At 32.1% G+C, this 25,915-nt stretch overlaps 1 protein-coding gene and 1 pseudogene across 1 annotated transcript; one reads left to right on the top strand and one right to left on the bottom strand.

Annotated features, from left to right (window-relative positions):
• Nucleotides 1-4,293: 4,293 nt before the first annotated feature.
• On the bottom strand, nt 4,294-6,105 carry LOC107921376 (putative pentatricopeptide repeat-containing protein At5g52630; annotated as a pseudogene).
• Nucleotides 6,106-7,005: 900 nt separating this feature from the next.
• Nucleotides 7,006-20,641, top strand: LOC107922276 (uncharacterized). The gene is made up of 24 exons (XM_016852236.2): nt 7,006-7,422; nt 7,515-7,615; nt 7,862-8,072; nt 8,764-8,845; nt 10,178-10,463; nt 11,687-11,785; nt 11,887-12,021; nt 12,306-12,479; nt 12,680-12,882; nt 12,974-13,117; nt 13,194-13,282; nt 13,920-14,067; nt 14,292-14,344; nt 14,773-14,828; nt 16,296-16,459; nt 17,529-17,719; nt 17,978-18,035; nt 18,119-18,191; nt 18,312-18,413; nt 18,539-18,635; nt 18,752-18,880; nt 18,958-19,187; nt 19,305-19,445; nt 20,316-20,641. Exons 1-24 carry the CDS (start codon nt 7,248-7,250, stop codon nt 20,496-20,498), a joined length of 3,324 nt encoding a protein of 1,107 aa, XP_016707725.2. The 5' UTR covers nt 7,006-7,247; the 3' UTR covers nt 20,499-20,641.
• The last annotated feature ends 5,274 nt before the right edge of the window (nt 20,642-25,915 follow it).

Below are 25,915 nucleotides of genomic sequence, written 5' to 3'. Positions count from 1 at the left end.
TGATATGAATAATAATAATATCTGTATTTAATCTGTAAATCTCGGTAATGCTTCGTAATCCTATTTCGGGAACGGATATAGGTTAGGGGTGTTACACTTAAGACATATACATTCCATCTTTTGTGCGGTAAGTGTACAATTACACTTGAGAACGTAACTTTACAATTCAATTTATCGGTGGATGGGCCAGTCGTTATGGGGGTAGTGATCATTAGCGATTGGAGCACAATTTGCGAACAACTATTAGGCAATGTGCCAAACAAGTTTTTTGGTGATCAGATAGAGCTAAAATGGTTGGAAGAAAATTTCAATTATATTGACAACTCCCCAAGTGCCTTTGAAAGAGAACAATATGCTCGAGCATTCATCTTGAGGTTAATTAGGGGTCTTCTAATGCCTGATAAATCTCAATAGTTGATACATTTAAGGTGGCTACTACAACTCGTCAACTTGAAAGAAAATAGGCGACTCAGTCGGAGATCAATTGTGTTGGCCACATTATACCGAGATATGTGTCGGGTGACGCAACCACAAAAAAATTAACATTAGTGGTTGCATACTCCTGCAGTCATGGGCATGGTACTAGCTACCATTTTTGCATTCCCGAATAAACACCCCTTATCATAAGTTTTTTTCATTCTTTTATTTTTTAAATAACATATTTGATTAAGTGGAACAATGAGGCGAGTTATGTTGGTATAGCGGACGAGCTAAAAGATATCTGGCTACTATTAGATCAACAATTGAAAGCTAAGGTTAGTTTTTGAATTTTTAAATTATATAAAATTTATGTAAGAATTTGAAATTTAGTATTAGATCGATAATAAAATTTTAATTTCGTACTATAGTTTTCAGGTGACTTGGCTGCTATACAAGCTGAAAGTGTGTCCTACGAAGTGCACTTTTAGAGAACATTTTGCCACCTCGGTTGAAAACGTATCCCGTAGGACGTATTTTCTTCTCTCCCATTTTCAACTCTAACCCCAAACCCGTGAAAAAATCCAGAACCTGGGAATCTTGGGATAATTTTCAGATTAGGCTTCCATGTTGTTATTTTTTTCAATTTCTTCCCTTAGTTGCCTATATAAAGGGGGGTTTGCTCCCCCTACTTCATCAAATCTCTCAGCTACTACACACGTTCTCACGAGTGCATAAAACAAACTATTTTAAAAAAAATTATAAGCGCGGCTTTACTGTAAGTATACAGGTCAATTGTAATATTTATAGTGTTACAATGGAACACCGGAGTGTTTCAAGGATTGAACCTAAAGGTGATGGCGATTGAGCAATAAATAGCATACATGATAGAGTCTAAGCTACTACTAATACTATTTTATATTATGCAAAATCATAACAATGAATTTTTGCAAGAAAATTAAATATTCTAATCTAGAGACTAAATTGCTAAGAGTATAAAACTAAGAATTTAACCAAATAAATGACTAGCGGTGGTTGGTTGATTTCAATGTGGTTCACCAATTCTCGGACAAAAAACTTAAATCGCTTAAATTACTAAGTGGCTCCATTTTATCTTTCGATTTTACTTTTATCGACTTAGACGAATTAATTCTAATTTATCTCTCGATCTCACCGGTTAATCTGAAGCTAATGAATGGGTGCACAACAAGATTAAATTTCGGTCTCACTTGCCTAGATATTCCTTTAGGGGTATCACTTTCTAAGTTTTTAGGTCTATTCAATTTAGTCCAATTTATTACGATTTAGTCATTTGTTCAAAAATCAACTTACCCACATCTCCATCAACCAATCCCCTTTTAGCTGAAAATAAAGTGAATGAATATGGAAATGAAAAAGCAAAGAAGCCATTAAAGTAAAGCTTAAGAAAAATATAAAAGTTGAGATTTTTATTTAAGAAAACTTAAAGAACATGAACCCAAAAACATTTAACAAAGAAATCTAAAGTAATAAACATAAAAAGGAACTGACTTTAATAGATTTAAAGTTGAAAAAAATGAAATACATTAAACTAAAGTTAAAAATGTCTTATAAATAAGGTATAGGGACTGAAAGTGTAAATAAACCTAAGCTACAATGATAACTAACTTAATTTAACACTAAGAACAACAAGAGCAAGAAGTAAACGCAGAAAAAATGAACTCTAAAATTAAGAAAGAATAAGAGAAAATGAAAACCCTAGAAAAAATGTAGAAAAATAAGAGAAAACCTATAGAAAACTAAGGCTAAAACTAAACTAATGTGTGTGTCTCTCTGCCTCGGCCAATTTTGGCTGTTTTAGGCGGAATTTTGATGGATTTCCGTTGCTAAAATTGCCGCTATATGGGCCTTGGGTGATTGGTGGACCAGGTGGACAAAAACTACCCTTTTTGTCTAATTTTGTCCTATTGAGAATATCGATTTTGTGAAACTCGAAAGAAGATATCGCGATACCTCGGGCAGTGTCAAGCCTTGGGGTCTTCTTAAAAAGGTGGATATCACGATACCCAAAATAGATATCGCAATACAACCGAATGGTGTCTTCAATCTTCCATACTATTGGAGGTATCGCGATTCTAAGGTGTGGATATCATGACACCCTTTCCTTTGGTGTCATTCTCATTCATTTTCAACCTCCAACACGTCCCTAAACCACTCAATCACACGTTAGGCCCCTCAACAGCATCATAGGCCAAATTGGGTCACAAAATGAGCGAAAACGAGACATTTTCACTCATTGACTTAAAATTTAAAAATTACAAAAAAACTATGCAAAATTATTTTGCTCGTGAATAAGCTCTTAAGCATATCGGGAAAGCCTAATTTGCCACATTAGTTTGTGGCAGATCAGCCACCATCCCTTACAAAATAAAATTTTTTCTCCTAAATTGTTTTTTTTTGTTGAGTGTTGAAATTTTTGGACGAAGAGATTTATCTGTGTTTGTGTTTGAGAGAGACAATGTGTAACAAATCGATTTTCAATAGTGCTGAAAATGACATTTTCAAAACCCTATTTTTGTAAACCAAGCCTGTAAATATTAATATTTAATATTAATATTATGACATTTTCAAAACCCTATTTTTGTAAACCAAGTCTGTAAATATTAATATTTAATATTTACGAAGCTAATGTAGATATATATTAAAGTTTGGTCTTGTAATTTTGTCGAATTGATAGTTAATTAAGGTATAAAAACTAAATTGTAAAAGTTTATAGCTATAGTTTTTTAAATTGGCCAAAGGTTTAGGGATTCAAATTGAAATTAATCCAATGTCTAAAATGGAAAATAAACTATCATGAATAAGCTATACTGGACGGTAAATGATAAGATTCCTATAAGCTTATTTAATATTAATTAACATTATGATTAATTATTTAAACTAATCCTTAATTATGCTATATGAGCAAATTAGTGAGTTGACAACCATTGTCATCTTCATCTTTCCACGGTCCCATTTAGAAGAAAAACACAAGGAAAAAACTTTGAATTCCTTCAAGCTTTCGGCTAAGAATTAATAGGTAATTTCAAGTCATTTTAATATTTTTGAGGTCATGGGAGCTTGATTTAACTAGCCTATGTACCAATTTGTAAAATTTTTAAAATTTTTAAAAGTTCTCATTGATGATTTCTTAAAGAAATTGGTGTTAAATTGATAGATTTTAAGCTTAGTTGTGAAAAATGACTAGATTGTCGAGATTAATTGTTAGTTTTGTTTAGAAGGACCAAAGTGAATAAATTAAAAAATTGATGTGAAATTTCTGTAACAATAGATATTATAGGGTCTATTATGAATATGATTGAGGTCGATTTTGAAACCAAAGCTCAAATTTGAAAGTTATAACTATTTCAATTTTAGGGACTAAATTGAATAAAATACAAAATGAATGAATAGTATTTATTTATTTTTGGTCATGAAGACTACCAATAATTTTTTTTTTTGGTTGTAATCAAGGTATCTACCGTCCATAGTAATGACTGATCCCCTCTTGCCATGGTTTCTCCCATGTGTGTATATATATATATAGCAAAACTGAGCAGAGATTAGATAAATGCTGCCTACCATCTATTGAATAACACTTAAATGGTGGCATAAATAGGAAAGTGGTTGCCTGACTCTAGCATGCCTGATTACTAATTATGCCGGAGAGAAAGGAGATAAATATGGAGTACATCAAGCTCCATCACTGATCAATTTTACAAACATTACAAATTTAAACATAGGATGGTAAGTACCATAGTAGCACATTAAAAGCAAATAGATTCAGAGTGTCTTAGTAATCCTTGAGCATCAAGCATCACATAAAGAAAAAAGATAAAAGGAGATATTTAATAAAAGTTAAAGTCTTCTTTGGTTGTAATTTTCCCCTTCTCATTTCAAAATTTTGTTAGGGTACAATAATTATATTATCTTACATTTTGTTCATCAATAGTGTCATCATAGAAGCATATTGCCATCATCAAACCTATGGGGCACTTGTTTATCTCACACTATAGTCTTTCAATGAAATTCTTTGCCCACTTGTTTCAGAATTTTGTTAGGATACAATTATGGTATCTTATACTTCATTTACCAATAGTCACCACAGGAACATTTTCCATCCTCAAAATGATGAAACCCATTGCTATCCCTAACACTAATTACTCTTCCAGTACACTTGGACATAAACTTGATTGCTGTATGACAATCACCACATATGCGCAAGTTCTTCATAACTCTAATTGCCCTATCTGATGGAAAGGTAATGAGCCCAAATGCAACAGCTCTCTTTCACTATGATATCTGATTGTCTGATTCTTTTCTTCGCCATTTACTTCTCTCAACACAAAACTTGTGTCTGCAATGTAACCAGCTCGTTCCATTTTGTCTCCTAATTCCTCTAATTTTCTGTAAATTTCTTTTGCTTTGGCATGGGACCTATCCCCAGCAGCAAATGTGTGAACCTTATTTCCCTCCTCAACCCAACTCAAACCTGTCTCTTTCTTAATCCCTCGGTCTCTAAGCATCTTCCTAGCTTTGGCTGCATCCTCGTATCTCCCAGCAGCAGCATAAGCATTAGATAATAACACATGCAAACCTGAGCTCGGGTCCCAACTCAAAAATCCTAGCAGCATAATCTGCCAATTCAGTGTTCCCATGAAGTCGACACCCTGTTAAAAAAGCTTTCCAGACAGACTCTGTTGGCCGAATAGGCATCTCCCTGATGATTGAAAGTGCCTCCTGCAGTTTAACAGCACGGCCAAATAAATCAACCAAAGAAGCATAATGTTGATCACCTGGCTCAATTCCATACTCCTTCATTAACTCAAAGTAATGTTGTCCCTTCTCAACAAGCCCGGTATGGCTACAAGCATAGAGCACACACAAAAAGGTAATAAAATTCGGTTTGATCCCAAGGCCTTCCATCTGCTTAAACAAATCAAACACTTTCTCTGTTTGTGAATGCTGAGCAAATGCAATCAGCATTGCATTCCACATCCCAAGATTCTTAACATAGGCTTGTTTGAACAATGTCAAAGCTTCCTCAAACTCACCTAACTAAGCATACCCATATATCATCCCACTCCAAGAAACAACATTTCTTTAAGGCATTTCATCAAACAAGTTCCTTGCATCCTTAATTTTCCCGCATTTATCATACATGTCAACCAAAGAACTCGCCACGACTACATCCCTATCATACCCAGTTTTCAAAACCAAGCAATGTATCGATTGGCCGATATCAGATCTTCCCAGAATCGCACATGACTTAGTAGCGCTAGGGTAGATATGATCATCGGGCCTAATGTTATTAACAAGCATTGTACGGAAAAACTGGATTGCAAGGGAAGGGAATTCATTTTGAGCGAAAGAGGAGATAACAGAGCTCCACGTAGTGGGCTTTTATGTGGAGCTTCGAAGAAGAATTGAAGGGAGAAGAGAGGGAGTTGGGTTTTGGAATAGAAGTTGATGAGGTGAGGAGATATGAGAGGGATGGTTTGAATGCCTGATTTAATGATGTGGGCATGGAGTTGGAGACCCTTTGGGAGGGACCTTGTGTGGGTTACAGAGAGGACGTTGCAGATGTTTCTGTAGTTTTTGCTCGAAGAAGAGTTGGTTTAAAGGGTTTAGGGGAGGTTTTGGGGTTTCCACGGATTGAGGGAGGAGCATTAGATCGGTTCCGCGATTTTGGAGATCTGGAGTGAAAACTTACTAATTTATAGTCCTACTGCCGATTGCTTGTGCCATTTGCATACTTACCCCTAAACTAAAATAAACTAAACACTTTGTTCATTTCAAGTAGATTTTAGTAGGGCAACCACTCGACTTAAAAAAAATTCGAATTAATTGAGATGATAATTTTTATTTTATTATTTTAATTTAATTTAAATTTTTTTTAAATCAAGTTGAGTTAAATAAAGTAAAATTATTTGAGTTAAATTAAAAAGTTAAATATATTCAATTAAAACTATGTTACAATATAATTAATTTAATATTAGAAAGCATGAACTTCAAACTATATATATATATTTGAAAATTTTGTCAAAGAAAAATAATAAAAAAATAAGATATACTTCAAATATTATTTTAGAAAATTTTTAAAATTTTAATTTTCTTTATATATTATTTATAATTTTTTAAAAATATAAATTTTAGATTTTTTTATAAATTTTCAAAATTTTAAAAGTATTTTGAATTTTTAAAAATTATTTTGAATTATTTTATATTTATTGGTTTGAGAGAGAGGTCAGTTTCCTTATTTTTAAGATTGATATAGATCGAAGGGGTATTTACATCAATCTTTTATTCGAATTAATCAAATTTTTTTAATTTTTTAATTAATCAAATCGAATTTTAGTCATCCTTACATTTTATACATATAAAGTTAAATATTTATAATTAAAGTATCATATTAAACATTTTACATTAAATATTTTATAAAAATATAAATATCATAATAAAATAATTTAAATATCGCTTAAATATTTTCAAAATACATATATCTTTATTTATTTTCCTTTTAATTTGAAAAAAATTAAATATTAAACTTAAAATAGGGATTTTTAGTAAAGTACATTTCACTGGACGTTTTCTTAGAAAAGATATTGCACTGTGGTACTCGTAAAAATAAAACTTACTAAAGGAGATCTCCAGTGGAGAGAGGCCCAGAACATGCCAACGGTCGAATGGAATCGTATAAAACCTTCTAGATTGAAATAGAAACCCTGAATCTCCAGGGTTGCTAGCTAGAAACGGTCCGTACACTTCAAGTGCAAGCCCTAGTTTTCCACTCTCTGTAAATTTAACCAGAAATGGAGCGACGAGAAGAGAAAGAACAAAAACAGTTGATATGGAAATCGGAGCCGGAATCAATGGTTTCGGTCACAATCGGCAGAACCATGGCTACTGTCCTGGCCGCCCGTCCCAAGAAACTCCACCACTCCATTTCTCGCCTCTCGCCTGACTCCTCCATCAAATCCTCGCTTGGTAGCTGACGCTTTCAAATGACTAAGTTTCTGAAATTTTCTACTTTATTTCCAATAAACACTTGACCATTCTTTTAAATGTTAAATTTGCAGATTCTTTGGATTATTCGCTCTGGTTTCTTCACAAGTACGTTCGAGATGCAGCTCAGAGAGACGGGAATTTGGATGAGATTCTCGTTCCCATAATTCAGCACGTAATCTAACCTATGCTTATTTTTTCTTTTCCTTTAGTTTTTTTTTCTTTTTTTTTATGCTTGACCTTTGTGTCCTTTCAAATGAATTCTGCGGCATGTTATTTTTCACAAAAATATAAATATTAACTTCAAACATTCAAAATTTGAGTTGAATTTCGTATTCAATATATGTGTGTATTGCATATAAAAAAATGAGAAATACTGAAATTAGTATGGAGGTTTATGTGTTTGCTCGATTGTTACCAGTCATTGAAGTATAAGGACTCAAAGCATGACAATCAACCTATGATACTTCTCAATTGGCTCTTCCAAGATGAGTTCCTTTTTCAAGCAGTTGCAATGAATCTTGCAAATATAATTACAAGGAAAGATGACCGGTATATAGCTTTTGGTTGGTGTACTCTTGTGCGAGGGCTCATGGAGTACGAAAAAGTTATGGATCAATATTTGTTTAATGGTACAAGGATGGATTCCCTATTCTATTTCTATATTAGTTGTCTCTATGGTGTAGATAATGTGTCTATGTATGTGAAACTGTTATGTTAAGATTGCTATTTTATTTTTACGGTATCAGAAAACTTATGTTAGAATTCCCTATTCTATCTTTATATAAGCTGATATGTGCATACAAAGCATGAATTGGGGCTTGCACTACATTTTTCAAAGCATGAAGCCTAAGTTTATACAGTGTAGATAATGTTTCTAAGAATGTTGAACCTTATGTCAAAGTCCTCTACCGGAAGTTCTAAATGTTTTGGTATCAACATTTTTTTTTTGCTTTAACTTGGAAATATGATTCTTTTAATAAGAAAATGCATAATTTTAGTTTTATGTGGAACTATTGTGTTAGAAATGGTGTTGCATTTTATTAATTTGTTCACTTTTAATTAATTATGGTTACTTCTGCTTGTTTTTGCTTTATAGCAAATCTTCAAGAGTATAAAAAGAAAGTAGAAAAAGGAACATCCAAAAACATACTTATATTCTATATTTGTGTCCTGGTAGAGTTGATTTTTCTTACCAAATTTCAAGTTACCGGTTTATATTCTGTTGGGAAGTTTGTTAAATAATCTTTAGTAATTAAAAATTGTGCTTTCACTCATTGGCATTGAAAACTGATGGTTTTCTTTTTGAATATCTTATTTCAGGAATAAAGGAGAAGTATAGTGCTTTGTTGAAGATGGTTTGCACTTGTATTCCGCACTTATCATGTATTGCCCGTAAAGGAAGGTAGTATCCAAATGTCATAGATGTTGAATAAGTATTCCTGATGTGACTAAGTGGTTATTAGCGGTTGTTTATATGCAAATTATTTGAACTAGTTTGCCTTTCATTAAGCTTTTGGTCTGTCAACCAAAGGTCTTGAACTTTATTTTAGATATGTTGGATTGTAAATTAGCCATCATGTTAGCTAGACTTTTTCATCTTTTCTTTTTGAAGAAATTCTAAATTAAAAATTATGAAGATTTAAGTGAAGCTTTCTAAGAGAAATTGAGCTGAAGAACAGATAAATTTGAATTTTACAGCCTTACTTTCCAGCCTTATATACATAGAAAAGTGAACTATATAAGAAAAACGAATCTCACCATTAAAACTAAAATCTCTGCATGCTTTGTGTGATTGTGATGCACTAAGTTTCTCGAAATACTGAGTAGATTATGGCACACTTGGGTGAAAAAAATTATGTAAAATATATATATTAAAAGTTCATACAAAAATCAAATGAAGCTTTGGTTGAAATGGTAAAGTTGAAGATTTAAAAATTAGACTGTTTTAGGTTCAAATCTTACCATGTGTTTGTTTTTATTGATTGTATATAAAATATAAAAAGACTAAAACACCTCGAAAATAATAAAACTTTGTAAAAAACATGGATTTTTGGTGATTTCCTAATCAAGTTGGTGCCTGTGCCTTGGTTGACTCACGACACCAATTCAGTCAGGGGCTGAATAATAGTATAGATTGCTGTTTAATTGTCACTAAACAACTTCATAAAGACTTGAATTAGAAAATGAAGTTTTCTTAGAAGTTTTCTTTGCCACATTCCTTCACAGATTCCATGAGCTAGGGCTCAAAATTCAGCCCTCGCACTGCTCCAAGTGACCACTGATTGTTTTCTGCTCTTCCATGTGACTAAATTTCCCCACAAATAGGAATGATACCCAGATGTTGACCTTGTCTCTGCTCCCTGCGGGCATTATCTGATTATTGTTGCTAATGCTAATAGCATTTTTCTTCTCGTAATGTGAACGGGTGCTTCATGGCTTCATCTGTATACAGTTTCCTGGTTTCTTGGAGTTTTTTTTCTTTTTCTTTTTTAAATGCCCTTAGATGAGAGATTGACATTACATCTACTTTATTGGTTTGTTGTGTTCATATTGTTCAGGCTATATTTGCAACTTGAGAATATTGAGTACTATGTAGAATGATAAAATTTTGCCACTATGTTTGACTAGTTTGTCAGTTTACACTTTTATAAGTTCTTAATGGTCTTTTATTGTAGAAAGCATTCTGATTTTATGTTTAACCAATTTGTCTCACAATTGCCATTTGTTACTACAGCATTTTGCAGGATAAATTTGAGCTCCCTTCACGCCTTTCAGTGGCTGCTGCAGATTGTTTGTTGACATTAACTGAAGGGCTGACAAAAAAACCTATGCTAAGTAGCAGAACTAAATCGTTGAAATCCAGTGAATCCAATCCGCCAGTTAGTCTATTAGCATCAAGCATTGATGAGAGAAAAATAAGCGCAGTTCATAAATCTTCTGAAGTCTTAAACATGGGCATGGAAGATTTGTTTTGGGATTATCTACAGGATCTCATTTACCTAGTGGAGAGACTTCTTGCTGTAAGTGTTCTAAGTTGGTTTTTTTCTTTTTGTCTAATGCCTACCCTTATTTATCTGCTTTCTATATCTTTTCACTCATCAGAACATTTTCATTTTATTATTCAGTTTTTAGCATATGAGGGTCTACAAAAATTTATATAGTGTAATTTTACATTAGATTTGTCGAGGGTGAGTGTTCTGAAGAGCTTTTATTCACCTTGTGCATGGTTTCATGGATGGATTTTTTTTTTTTTTTTGCGGTTATATTAGTTTTACCTATTGGAGAGAAGAGCCTAGCCAAAAGGGATTGGAGAAATGAAAAAGTTGCTTAGAATTGAGGCTGCGGTCTTACTGTGTATCCTACAGACTTATTTAAAGCAACTAGGGAGTAGGAAAAAGTTAAAGGTGTTCTTTAGAATATCTCACGTTTTGGGAGTCAAGAATGACTTCCCAAATACGGAACAAGAAAAGCTATTAAACTGGAAAAGCAGGCTGCTAATACCCATTATAGTATGAAATTAAATGTTAACAAGTTACCAAAATGAAATTTGAGCTACCATTGCTTGAAAAGGTTGATCTTCCTCTAAATTATGGTTTGATTTTTAAGCATTATGGGAAGAAATGGACTTGAACCTTTTAGGATAAGGGTCATAAAACTGGTATTGAAATTAGTTTTGTGATGAAAATTTAAATATTTGAAGAAACTATTTCGGTACATTGGAAAATGATTGCTCTTATCTTATTAGGCTGTGGCATTCTTTAGAATAGGTTACACCGCATTCTTTCTGATAGGAAGTTAGAGAAAGCGAAGTTAGCTTCTAATTCATGTAAAAAGTATCCACCTGTTTGACAATTCTCTTCTTTTGCTGCTTGTTTCATAGATATTAACTAGTACATTTCCCCGTTAGGCTTCAAAAGTAATATTTTCTAACTGTTAAATATATTTCTAAAACAACTGTTGATGAACATTAAACCAGAGTCATTCTACAACAAATGTTTTATCAGATACTTCGAAGTTTCAAAAGAAAGTTCTGATGACTAATTGTTATCTGAATATCACTCGTGCATGTAAATATCTTCATTTCCTTCTTTTCTTAAAGTCTAATGAAGGATTTGCTCTATAGTCCCAAAAATGAAAATAGGATGTTGATGCATTATCATGCGTAGAAATGAAAATAGGATGTTGATGCATTATCATGCGTAAAAATGAAAATAGGATGTTGATGCATTATCATGCGTTACAGTGGAGCAGAAAAAGTCGTCCATTGCACGCTAAAGGATTGGAGCAAGTGCTTAAGTGGTTGCAGGAGATACAAGTGCATTATGGTGGCCTTCAAGAAGAGGCAAGTCCTGTACTTTAATTGTCTTTCTTAAGCATATCTACCTTTTATCGCGTCTACTGTTTGTTGAACATGATTTGCTCATTTGCAAATATCCAAGGCAGGCTCAGATTCTAAAAACAAGAGCATTGCTACTCTCTTCATGCTGGAAGCATTATGGCATGCTATTACACTTGGAAGATAAAAATTTTAATAAGCAGTACAAGGAATTATTGGACCAGTACTTGTCGGGCATCCAGGTCAGATATATCATTATTATATTCAAACTATGATAATTATGGTTCTATGGCTTTATGCTTGTTGAATGATCACCTCTAATTATAATTTATATTTTGATGATGGATTTTGTTCGTGTGAAATGTATGCTTGAATACTTTACTTTGTTTGATGGGATAACATACATGTAATCCAGTATTTTTGTGGTATCATAATTATGTATTGTTATTGATTATTTTATTTAAGTCTTGTTTGATTTCATGAATCTTTCAAGTTGCTAATGCTAAGAAAACAAATAAAAATGCAGTACTATACAAATAACCATGTTGAGGGGCATGCTGAGAGTAAAGACGGTGGTATAGAGACCAGAAAATTTTTCATAAATTGCTTATGCCTTCTGCTTGGGCGTTTTGATGGGAAACAACTTGAATGCGTATTGTTAGATTATGGAAAGCAGATATCACATGTGCTTTTATCGCAGGTAAGTATGTGTGGCATTTTTGAAGTATGTGTGGAAATGAGTAGATTGATTGTACTCAATCAGTATTCATGATTCTCTAGATTTAAGTAGCTATCATACATTGTCGTTGTCATTCTGTATAATATACAATGTCTTAGTTATACAGTTGTGGTTTGTGTCTCAATGTTGACATAATTGTACTGTTGCTGCATTTTGGCAAGCTTCATTGCAATGATGAAGATGTAATAGATGGGGTTGTCCACATATTCAAGGTTATCATTTTTAAGACAAATAATTCATCTGGAAGCACTGTAACTGACACCAATCAAATGGACTCTATGGTACCATTGCTGCTTCACCTTCTTGATGAGCGAGATGCTGCAGCTAGAGCTGTTGTTAAGCTCATTGCAGAATACTGCTCCATGTAAACTATAATTTTTCATTCACTAGTTTTTGACAGCAACAATAATTTAACGGCCTCTGTTTGAACCTGACCCAAATTATTGGTCCACCAGAAGTACTGATGGTCACTGCCTTGAGGAAGTTCTTAAGCGGCTAGATTCTGGCAATGCTATTAAAAGAAGGAACGCTTTTGATGTTATATCAGAACTGGTTCAGATATCAAAAGATTCATCACATAAAGCTCATCACTCAACCTGGTATGTTATTTTAATTTATCTGCTAAACTTTTGTGGTTCTTGAGTTTTCATTGATCTTTCCCTGTTTATATTACAGGCAAGTTATAGCAAATCACTTACTGGGGTGTCTTGAAGATGAAGAAACTGCTATCCAGGAGCAAACACACAATTTGCTTCCACTGATTGGTTAGGTTTAACTTATTATACAGTGCTAAGTGTGTATTTTATTGTGTGTGACTTCAATAGTTTATCACTTTAGCAAAAGGCATATGGATTTACATATCTTTACTGCATTTCCTGAAATCAAGAAATTCTCGAGGACCATATACGTTTTTTTTTCTTTCTATAGTGCTATTTTTATTTTCTACAACTGGTTTGGGTATAAGTTGTAGAGTCTTGTTCTATGAAGCACCGACACAAGGAAAACCCCCTTGTACCAGTGTCGTACTGGCATCCGACATGGCCATATGTGTCCGTATGTGTGGTACCTGTATTATCTGTCCGTGCTTCCTAGGTCTTGTTTCTTTATGCGAATAATCACATATTTTCAAGATCTTGATAAATGTTGTTTTATTGAACATTGATTATTTGAATGAACTTGCTGTATGAATGAACTATTTATTTTTGCAGACCCATCATTTGTAATGCTACTTTTATATTCTAGAACTGGTTTGGGTATAAGCTGTTGTAGAGTATTGTGGTGTTTTATGCAATTAAGCACATACTTCAACATCCTTATTGATGATGTTCCTTTGTCATTAAACCTTTTTTATTGAACATTAATTATTTGAATGAACTTGACCGAATTATTTATTTTTTGCAGACCCATCATTTGTGTTACCTGCATTAGTTCATCTTGTTTGCTTATCAGAGGAAAAAGCACGACCAGCAGCTAGTGAAGCTTTATTTAGAGTGCTCAAACACCATAACCAGAAACCTGAAGTTATATGCATGATGCTTGACAGTCTTAGGTATGTTGCTTTCGTCTTTTACTCCCAATATTCAGCTTGATTTCCGATCAGGACCAAGAAAAGTATTCTTTTGTTCATGAATGTGTGCATTTAGACGTGCAAGAATGTTGGAATGCATACATGTGGTTAGGGAGTTTCTCATAACGTGCAGGTTCTACTTTGTATAGTGCTAAGTTAAACAGTTTTTGCTTTTATTTAACATTTGTCTCCACCAATCCTTGCAGAAACCTCAGTCAGGACCAAGCTGATGCAGAAGCTGGAGTATGTATAGGGAAAGGTGGGCCTCTTACTGTTACACAGCCTTAGGCTATTCTTCTTCCCAATTTTGTTGCTGAAACAAAGTGCTTTGGATGTGTTTTGTGGACTGCTCTCACTGTCTTTTATGCAGTATCTATTCGTTTAATATTTGTATGGATATCTGTTTATTTATTGTGATGTATTTCTTTAGTATTCTGACCGATGCCTTTTTCTTGTTTTATAGCAGACTTTTCCATTTCTAAATTAACAGGGATGTTTGAAGCTTCCCTTCCCTTCTCTTTTCTTTTTGTTTTCTCTCTCCTTGTTTTGTTATTCTTTTATCCTCCTTTTTGATTAAGCATCAAGAATTCAAACTTTGAGCTTTCTATTTTTTTGTGAATCTCATTAGTTTCTTTTGACTATAATACAATCTTGGATTCGTGTAATCTCTTTGTACTATTGTGGCAGGATCAAACTTCGACTGCAATCGAGTGCTAAGGCTGATCCCAGAGTGGTCAAAAACTGTAAGAACTGAGAATGATAATACTACCCTGCATCAGATGTATAATTTACCATCATGTTTCCCTTTTCCGATGCATTGGAATGATAGACAGTATATGTGAAGTGCTAGAATTTTGAGTTACACGTTTTCTCAAGAACACATGATCTGAAATTGCAATGAAATGTTAACAAATATATAGGTGCATAAATTCATATTTCAGAATTTTTTATCCATGCACAGACATGCATAGTATATACATAAAAATACATATGTGCATAAATTCATCTTCCTGTTAACCTACATGCATACTTCCTTTCATACATACTAATATTAGTTCTAGCTGTATGGATAAATTTATAGTGAATTCTTGTTTTCTGAACAATGGGAAGATGAAGAGATAAAGTGTGAGACAAAAGAAACAGTGTGTTTAACTATGAACTTGAGTACTCTTCGAGGTAAGAACTTTGTATGATCGAGACTGTTTGAGTTACTCATTCCTGGCCTCCTTAAAACTGAACCTAATTTCTACAATTCTTGGGGAGGGTGGAGTGGGGATACATTCAGACTTCTTTCTTATTTGACCTTTTTCTAATTTTAAAGTATCTTAATGTATATCCTTTAGCATATTTGTGTGCATTCTATTGGAGTATCTTTTAACAGGCTTTGTTTGAGCTCGGGAACATTTTTTCTGGTAATATTCTACTGTTGCTAGCCTGGTAGCAAGAAATTATCTCTCTTTGTTTTCATTGTTTGGGCTGAATATCTTTATGATGAAAAAACTGGTCTTCTAATGCCATTAATTTTTTTTTAATTTCTTTTGTGTTTATCCTTTTTATTCCCAATATGAGAACTTGACTTAATGTTAACTGGACTTGCAAAGCAATTTTCTGACATGCTTACTTCTTGCAAATTGCAACATGTTTTTGCATCATAACCATTAATGAGATGAGGATGATATGAAGTCCTAGAATTTGAGAACTCTCTCTCTCTCTCTTTCATGCACACACATGGAGGCGTATAGACGAAATGCATGCACATACAGTGCAGAATAAATGCAACAAAAGATTCATGCACATGATGATAACTAAGGTTACTTTGGCACTCAATCAAGCAAAACTATTTTTTTGGATGATGAAGTTTAATACTTCTTGAAGCTAAAATAGTTTGTTTGCCTTGCTGATTGTAGAAAGCATGGCCATGGACTGGGTTGAGATGTGCATGGTTAACACAACTTGTTTGAAATAATTTAATGTGGTTGGTTGAGTTAGTCCGGTTGTTTATTCAAATGTGGAAGATGTTATCTTCTTTTTGTTGGTTCTGTACTATCTGAGAACTAAGACAATTGCCTGATACATTCATTCCCCTCCACATGCATTTATCTTGTTGATCTATTTCCTGTATGCGAGCCATGAAATTAGATCGTTGGAGCTCCAATTTTGGTGCCAGTATTTGAATTATTTAAATTTCTTGTTCATCTGAAATGTTTTAGGTTCAGGACTGGAATACATTGATTGGACCCCTGATTGACAAGATGTTTGCAGAGCCATCAAATGCTACTATTGTCAGGTTTTTGAGCTACATAAATGAACAGTTAGCTGAAGCTGCAGATGTAGTCCTTTCTCGTGTTGTTTTTCAAATGAAAGGTCAGAAAGGGTAAGCACATAATATACCATCCTATAACATGTTTCTTGTCTTAGCTTTTTAAGTTCTGTTTTAACTTTAAAAGGAGTCAAAGTCTTGTATAAGGCTGATGGCACTGGAGCCATGAGTACGTGCGTGCTGCTCAGAAGCATTGCTGAAAAAGGCAAATATATATAAATATGACAGGAAAGGCATGTGTATGAGAAGAGAATGTTACCACAGACGTTAGGTATCATAGCAGTTAGGGAAGGCACGGCTGGGGTGCAGGAGAGTATTATTTGTAGAAGAATGTTCAAGAGAGAAATAAAAGTCATCTTGTGAATTTTAAGGAGATATGCGTATAGTTACTGGGCAATCTAACTAATTAGTTTTCTTTATAATGTCTTGGCAACACAAATGAGAATACTTGATGCGACCACCAGGACATAGAAAGTTTGGGTGCATAAGACAAAAAAGTTTGCCAGTTGACCTACTTTAATGTTTTGATTACATATTATGTGAAAATTTTATTGGTACAAAAGAGGCCACTGGTTGGGATTTGTACTCTAGACTTACTGAATGCCATCTCTTAAGGTTGGCTGCAGAAAATAATTTGCTAAATCTCCGAGTTAGTTACTGTTTTGGTAGTTAACTGTTAAACTAAGTAGCATGGACACTTTAAGAAAGGAGGTGTGCATGTGTGTGATACAGAGAGATCTGAAATTTCCTTGACCAACCATCATTTATTCATGCAATAATTACGGTATATTTTGGTTACATTTTTTATTTTAAACAAGGTTTACAGGGGCAAAACCTCTTGTAACCCACTGGTTTGTTCCAGCTTTATGAGCTTGTAATTGATTTTCTTCTGAACTTATATTGTAAACTTTCACTCATTAGCTTATTTAAACAATGGTATTAATTTCTAGATGCCAAGAGGTTAGGATATTCTACTTGTCAATATAATGTTTTCTTTTCCAATTGCAGGTCATCAAGAAGATTAATTTATGTATAAGATAAACCTTGTATTAGTTCAATGGTTGATCTCACTGTTTTTTTTTTTTTTGTTTTTGTATGAACCATCAAATTTCCCCTCTTGTAGGATTGATGAAGATTTCTTCTCTAGATGGGAGACTAAAACTTGTCCAAGTGATGACTCCATGAGAATGCAGCAATCTTTGTTTGAGCGACTTTGCCCTTTACTCATAGTTAGGCTACTTCCATTGAGAGTATTTAATGATCTCAATTCCTCTGTCGTGTATGGTCAGCTTCGTAATGCGCCTTTTATGCATGGTATCTTTTCTTCCTTTACTGTGACAATCCAAGTTGTTCCACTCAACTCTTTTTGTGGATTGAAGATCTGCTTGACTCCATTGCTTTGTTATGCATGTTACAAATATTAAACTCTGCCTTTTCCATTTCTTTCATGAAAATGTGATTCGTTAATATAAATTTAAATGATTGATAGCCCTTTTTTCTTTAAAAAGAAGAAAAATAAAATAATGTCATGAATATAACTTTTGATATATCTATTATTCTATTCTATTGCAGAATATGGAGATGTCAGCGTCACTGTTGATGATAGTGTTGTTGCTTTCCTTGTAAATAGGTCAATCCTTGACAATGAGTATTATCCAACTTCTGTACACTGATTTGCATTCTCCTGATGTCTTGTTACTTTCCCCTTTTCAGAGCATTTAGTAAGTTCGAGTTTGAAGATGCAAGAAAACTTGCTGCTGAGCTTTGTGGGCGCATCCATCCTCAAGTACCCAGAAATGACTTAATTTGTTATAACTTGTCTTTCCTTGACATTTTCTGAAATTTCACAAATATTTTCATAATCCTTATATAGGGATTTTGTCTTATTTGCCTCATGGTTCCTTAGGTTCTGCTTCCACTTGTTTGCTCACAATTAGAACATGCCACCGAATCCCGGGATATATTGAAGATTATAGCTTGCCTATTTTCAGTCTGTACATCCCTTGTGGTGATCACCTCCTCCACTTAGTAGATACCTCTTACCGTCTGGTTTATTCCAGTGCTTCTGCAATGATTGTGAGCTCAGCTTTTCCATTCAAGCTGTAGTTAATGCATCTTTCTTCTTGTTTCTAGGTGCGAGGAAAGGAGTCCCTTGTGCATCCCTTTATTCTTCAAATCTGGAGAACTATTAAAGTGATTCTGTTATGGCCATCATCAGATGGAGATCAAGGTACTTAACCATGCAACCAATTAATTCTCCTTCCTCCCTCACCCCATGCTGGAAATGTCTAGGATCCTTAGCTTAATACTTAAAACATTTCTACATTATTCTTTTTGTTGTCACAGTTTCCAAAGCACAACATGGTTGCATTGATTGTCTGGCGCTGATGACATGTGCCGAGTTACAAGCTCCTGAATCGTTTGAAGATTGCACCTCATGGAGGAGAAACATTGCTGGGAAGAAAGGCAATCGTGGTTGGTATTTTGTTCTTGCTATGAATGATTATGTTAATACAATGGGCAAGATATGACCTCTTGGGCATAAATTGTAGGGAATGCTATCACAGAATTCTGTGCCCTCAGAAATGTGATCAGCCAGTTAATAAATGATGAAAGTGATATCTCTGGGTCCAAGTTGCCATATGAAAACTGTGAACCAGTTCCTGTTCCTTTTCGTCTGTGCATGGCTAATGTTCTCATCAGTGCTTGTCAAAAGATATCTGACTATGGGAAAGAACCCCTAGCAAAGACGATTCTTCCATGTTTAATTGATTCAGTTGAGGTACTTCTGTCACTAAATTCATTCATGTATCCGGTAAATTTTAATTTCTTTTAGTTTCAACGACCGAAGCTGGTATTCTAACAAATTCTTTTGCCTACGTGGGATCAAATTTTGCAGGTAGAAACTCAACCAGAGATTAGAGCTGCATTCATCCAGGTTATGTTCTCTGCGGTGTATCATCTGAAGTTGGCAGTTCTTCCGTATTCCTGTGACCTCCTCAAACTTTCTCTGAAATTTCTTGGAAAGAGATCAGAACAGGTATTCATTACCTCTCTATTTAATTTTTTGTAGAAAGTATCATAACCTCGCTTTTGTTAACTGTTTTTAGATTCTAGTATATGGTCATGTGCATTGCATGTGGTATATATTCTTTTAAATATTTGTTATTGATATATTTTCAAATATTTTCAAATTATTATAATAAAATATAAATAAACTTATAATTAATAAGTGATTGTAACAATCTACCCACATCCTTAAATATTAAGAAACATTATTTCATGAAATTAGGATTCTTATATTAAATGAAAATCTTAGTTGCAAAGTGAAAATGTTCATTTAAATGAATTAAAATATGGGAAAAAATTAGAACTATTTTCAAGTATAAGAACATTAATTTTGAGTGATTGATTTGAACTCTGAATCCCTCCTTAGTTATTTCCATGATGGTATTCATACATTTTAATTATTTTCTACTTAATTCAAAAAGGAAATGTGATGGTGAATTAGAACTAAACAATAGGAAGGACAATGAAAAACAAAAATTCTTAGACCTTCACTTTCTTTTTCAGTCTGATCACCCCGACAGGTGTTCTTTCTTTCTTTCCATGCTGCATCGTTAGGACTTAGGCTTTGTTTGGTTAGATAGAAAATAGGAAAGATGGAAAATTGAAAGTATAGTAAAAAATTTGGTAGTAAAGGTGGAAATTTTGAAAGAAGAGGTATCTTTTTTCCATTTCATTGAAAAATGATGGGAAAGAAAATGAAAACTTTAAAAAATACTTAATTTTATATTACTTGCATCTATCTTGTTTTCTCTCCAAATTGGAATTATTTGTTTTTATGCTAATGATGGAAGATGGTTGATTCTTCCTATGTGCTGATTGGCCGCTTGATTATCATCATCAGGAAAGGATGGCTGCTGCAAAGCTTATGGCTTCACTTATGGCAAGTGAAGATCCAATTTTGGAGAGTATATCTCATGGATTAGTAGAAGCGAGGTCTGTACTTTCTGATATAGCTTTGAATGATCCATCATTTGACATTCAACAACTTTGTAAAAAGTTGGCAACATGCATTACTTCTACATAGCTTCTCCTTGACTAGGAAAAGCATACATCTCCATATTATATTATGAACTAGAGTTATCCTTGGTTCATAGGTGTAAATTTATGAGCAGAAAAATTACATATCATTCAATAACATCTGCAGCCCTAACAATCTGTACTTTCTGATATAGCTTTGAATGATCCATCATTTGACATTCAACAACTTTGTAAAAAGTTGGCAACCTGCATTACTTCTACATAGCTTCTCCTTGACTAGGAAAACCATACATCTCCATATTATATTATGAACTAGAGTTATCCTTTGTTCATAGGTGTACATTTATGTGCAGAAAAATTACATATCATTCAATAACATCTGCAGCCCTAGCAATCTGTAGATGTATCGTCTTTATATGTATATGTATATGTATATGTATATATATATGTATGTGTATGTGTATGTGTATGTGTATGTGTATGTGTATGTATACGTATTGCCTTTTAACCATCTAAACATGAATGGCATAAATGTGTTAAAAGTAGTTGAAAACAATCAATTTGGTGAACATCTGTAATACCAAGTTATCCCTCATTGAGTGTTTTGAGAACGATAAAGCAATGATATTAAGGAGTTTGATGGGTTTATTTTGGGCATTTAAAAGTTCTATTTTCTTTTAATTTAAAAGAAAAAAAATGAATTTCATATTCATATTTGTATTTTTTTGTGGTTACAATGTTATAATATATATTACTTGTAAACTCTTTAATTGTTTTAAAAAATAATATAAAGTATTTTAATATATTTTAATTATTTTTATATTTTATTTTTATTGTGTGGTCATATAATCCAAATTTATCCAGCAATTTAGTTTCCTAAATTTGCGAAGGTGGTCCAATAGACAGACGTCAGGCAAAAAAAGCTTAAATGAAATTTCAAAGATTAATCAGTGTCTGGACACGAATGACACATGCGGATTTTATTGGTGCACGTTCATGGCCATAATTCCAGAATCAATCTATTATTTTCTCATTTATAATTTTGTGGAAATTAAATTTTAATTTTTTAATGGTAAGAGAATTTATTTCCTTTTAAAACACATTGTTTGGTTGTAAAATTAGCTCATCCCATTTATTAAATATTAACTAGTCATGTGACCTACCCTCAAAATATTTAAAAAAAAAAAGAAAGTCATCTGATCTCATTATATTAAAGGGAAGGGAAATTTCCTTTTTTCTTCAATATATGGGTAAAGATAGGACGAAGGTTTCTTATTAAAAATGCATTTTACCTCTACTAAATTATGAGTAAATTTATTTTTATACGTTAAATTAGAGTTAGTTAGTTTTTTCTGTTAAAAAAAATCATCTATTTATATTGTTAAAAATTAGCGTGGTTGACAAATAACTAAAAAATAATATGTAACGTAGCATGTATATTTTATGTTGATAATATAAAGACTAATTTTTAATAGTAGAAATTGGATGAAATTTTAAACAAATAGATCAATTTATTTTTTGATTTAAATATTGGGATTCATTTGTTCATTCTTTTAGTAGAGGTAGCAAAATATAGTCTTGTTCCTAATACAAAAGCTTTTATAATATTTTTACTTTATTGTCGATTGAGTTTTAATTTTTTAGTACTTGCTATTGTAATAATTAAAAGGACATAAATTTAAATTTGTTTAAATGCATATTTTCTTTGAATTTAAATGTTTGAATGTAATAAATAAAAGTAGGTTTTGTATAAAAATGTAAATTAACATCATTAGTTTTAGGAGGGTTTTTTCCAAGCATACCCTTAATAAAACAAAAGAATTATATAGTTTGCCATTTATCTCATTTCACGTTTAGGTTATTGAAAAATCGGGAAAGTTTTTTTTTATTGGCAACTAATGTTCCAAGCAATTACATATTTTTTTTATAAATTTTTCTTTTTGTTATTAATGTAATACGGGGAAAAATTTATTTATTATATATGTATTATAATACTTAAATATAAAATAAAAAATAGTTAGTACAAATTTAAATTTAATTTCAGAAATATGAGTAAAAACTCTTATAAAAATAAGATCTCTTCAAAATCAGTAAAATTTTTCATTATTTTTTTCTAAAAATAAGTCATTGAAGTGATTAAATATTATGAATTAAATTACTTTATTACTAACTTATAAACTAAAACATGTGTAAAAAAAAATTACTATTATAGGTATGGGATTTAAAACTTATCAATAGAAAATGGTTACATTTTCTTTTTGAAACACTCCTCATTTGGGCTCTCCACATAGTTGAGAGCATCGAGGTGTTAATACAAAGAACATTAACGTATTAAGAAATAGAGAGCGCACTAAAAATCGTTAATGACATACTACTAATATTTTAATAATTATAATTCTATCTACTTGAGTATTGAAGCTGAATTTCGTACAATTACTTGCATTATGTATATATTTTGAAAAAGGTTCCACATTTTCATCTTTCCAAATTTAGTCCCTAACTTATAAATTACATGTATAATATCTATTTCATTCATACTTCTTTTTTCTCAACATCGTTATTTAACATTCAACTAAATATACCATTTCATATTCTTCATCTATATTCTTCTTTAACATATTTCATAATTTCACCATTTAGTTCTTTATTTAATACATATATATTTTACATTTTTATCCTAAGTAACTTCTATAAACATTTGAAGAAAATAATTTAAACCCTTGTAGTACTTATAATAAAATAGTTGAGATGATGTATTTTCTTCTTCCTTCAATCCTTGGCCTTCTCCTTTTCTTTTCCTTCAATTTGATCCTCTCCCTGCTTTTCTTTTACTTAAATACTTGAGATTACAACTAAACCCTAACTTTCTCTCTCCTACTCCTCTATCGAAGCTCTCCTCACAAAACTAAGATACCTATTAGCTTTATCTAGTGTTTTTACTAAAGAAATATCAAAGAAATACAATGGTTTGAACTTGGTTTGATCAACGATGGTGGAAGAACTTGTTTGGAATAACAAAAAACAGTTTGATGGAGGCTTGGGGGTGGATGAAGGTTTGACAATGTGAAGAGATGAAAACTTTCATCTGTTCTTCACTCTTCTACACAATTCCATGAAAAAAATCTCATTATTTTTACCTAAAAATGGTCAAATTGCTAAATAACCCTTTTACCTTACATCTTTACACTACAACCCCTAATCATTATGTGCTAATTATTATTTTATCCCTCATCATCTTTAATAATCCCATAGGTGACTCATATTTTTACTAAGTAAATTTCCTATTAATCCTTCCTTGTTTTCGTCATCTTTTCTATATATTCACATAACTTCATAATTTCCTACTTCTGCCACAATAATTTCTATACTCTTACAATTTAGTCAATGCTTCTATTTAAATATTTCTTATCTAAAGAGTAATTTTTAATTTCCTATTGGCTCTTATTACTTTCTAATTTAATAATCAAAATTCCCATTTAGTCTATTTCAAAAATTCTCCACTAAATCCTAACTCGATTCCTCCCTATACCCGACTCCAAGACATAACACAGATGTTACATTAGTTTGAGTTGGTATATAACTAATTGATATTAATATAAAATAACATCTATTAATAATAATTAATTAAATATTACTTCTTGTTCAAATCAATTATATAATTCAAATGAATAAAAATTCAATTATATAAAAACATAAAATAAATATATTATTAATAAAATTTTATCTATTATTAAAAATTAATTAACATTACTTATTCTTAATAATTTTAACCAGATTTTTATAAAAAAATAAAAAAAATAATATTGATAAAATTTTACCTATTATTAATAATTTAATTAATATTATTTATTCTTAATAGATTGAACTCAAATTATATAATTCAATGGAATAAAATTTTATTATAAAAAATTAAATATTAATTTAATAATATATTGAATAATAAATTATATTTTTATCGGTTTAAAAATTTATTCAAACTCGTGCTTTTATTTATATTATATATATTTTTATAGTAAAATTTTAAAACTTCCATATCGATCTATCTGTAATATTACTACTAAAATTTTGGTATTATACTAAAAAAAGAATTGTACAGCACAAATCCAAAATAAATGGAATATTAATTAAGGAAAAAACATAAAATTAAGCTCCAATGCATGTATACGAATCAATTGTTATTTCTAATAAATACATCGATTTACATGTATTAATTTTAGTGAATTACAAAAGAAAGCTAAAATCTACGATTAGTATTTTAGTAAATTATAAAAGAAAGATAAAATCGATCAATATTACGATTAGTGTGACTTAAACCCGAATCATGTTTAAAACAAGTTGAGATTCGAGGTTTACAACCTAAAAAAAAAAAAGAGGGACAGCATTAGAGGTGTGCATGGGCCGGGCTACCCGGTCCGGCCCGAAGGCCCACTCGAAAAATAAGAGAGTTTGGGTAAAAATATAGGCTCGAAATATGAGTTTGGGCACAAAAACGAGGCCCGTTTAGAAAATAGGTCGGGCTCAGGTAAATTTTTTTGGCCCGGGCCCAGCCCGGCCCGACCCAAATTATATAAAAAAAATATATTTTTTATTTTTAATTATATTTATATTTTAATTTTAATTTTAATATAATCAATTTTTATTATATTTTTTGTGTATTATTTTAAGAATTGTTTTAATATATTTTTTATTTGTTTCTTGTTTTAATATTTGTTTTAAATGTATTTGATTATTTAATATATTTTAAAATTTTTTATTTCATAAAATAAGTTAAAAAAATTTAATATGGACTAACTCAAGCTTAACAATTTTATTTAAAGTCAAACTTGAGCAAATTTTTAGGCCTGGCCCATGCACATCTCTAAACAGCATACAACAAAATGAAAAGGGAAGGTAATTCAACCACCTATATAGAGGTCAACTTGTACCATGAGCCAGGAGTTGGCATCCACAAATTCGCTTTTGCCCCCAACTACTGTTCAAATCTCCCTCACCACATTCAACCTTCTCTTCTTCAAACTTCCAGAGTGGTATTCGAAAGACCAAACGAAGAGAAAGCAGATGCTGCAACTCTTTTTCACGGTAGCTTTCTCGGCGGTGCCATTAACCCTTTATGTACCGCCGATTCGAAGTCTAAGTCTATTCGTAGAGACAATCGAAGATATGCTACGACAGACTACCTTGTATACGCTTAGGGTTTATCCTCGTATTCGCCTTGGGTTCTCTCGGATCTTCCACTCCATTTTTCGCTTGTCTAGGTAGATTCCTTTTTTTCTTTTATTTTCTTTTTTTTTTTAGTTTTGTTTTCTTGCTGTGAAATTTGGATGTTTTTGGAGATGATACGGTCTGGTATACAAACCTACGATTGTTGTTTGCCATTTATGAAATTGGGGTTCTTTAAAAGAACCCCAACTTTTCTGATTAACTTGTTGTCTTTGTTTAAGTTTATTGTTGATGAATGAAACA

Source organism: Gossypium hirsutum, chromosome A01 (assembly GCF_007990345.1).
Source record: "Gossypium hirsutum isolate 1008001.06 chromosome A01, Gossypium_hirsutum_v2.1, whole genome shotgun sequence".
Taxonomy (NCBI): domain Eukaryota; kingdom Viridiplantae; phylum Streptophyta; class Magnoliopsida; order Malvales; family Malvaceae; genus Gossypium; species Gossypium hirsutum.
Note: the sequence above shows the minus strand (reverse complement) of the source record. Positions and strands in the feature narration are given on the sequence as shown.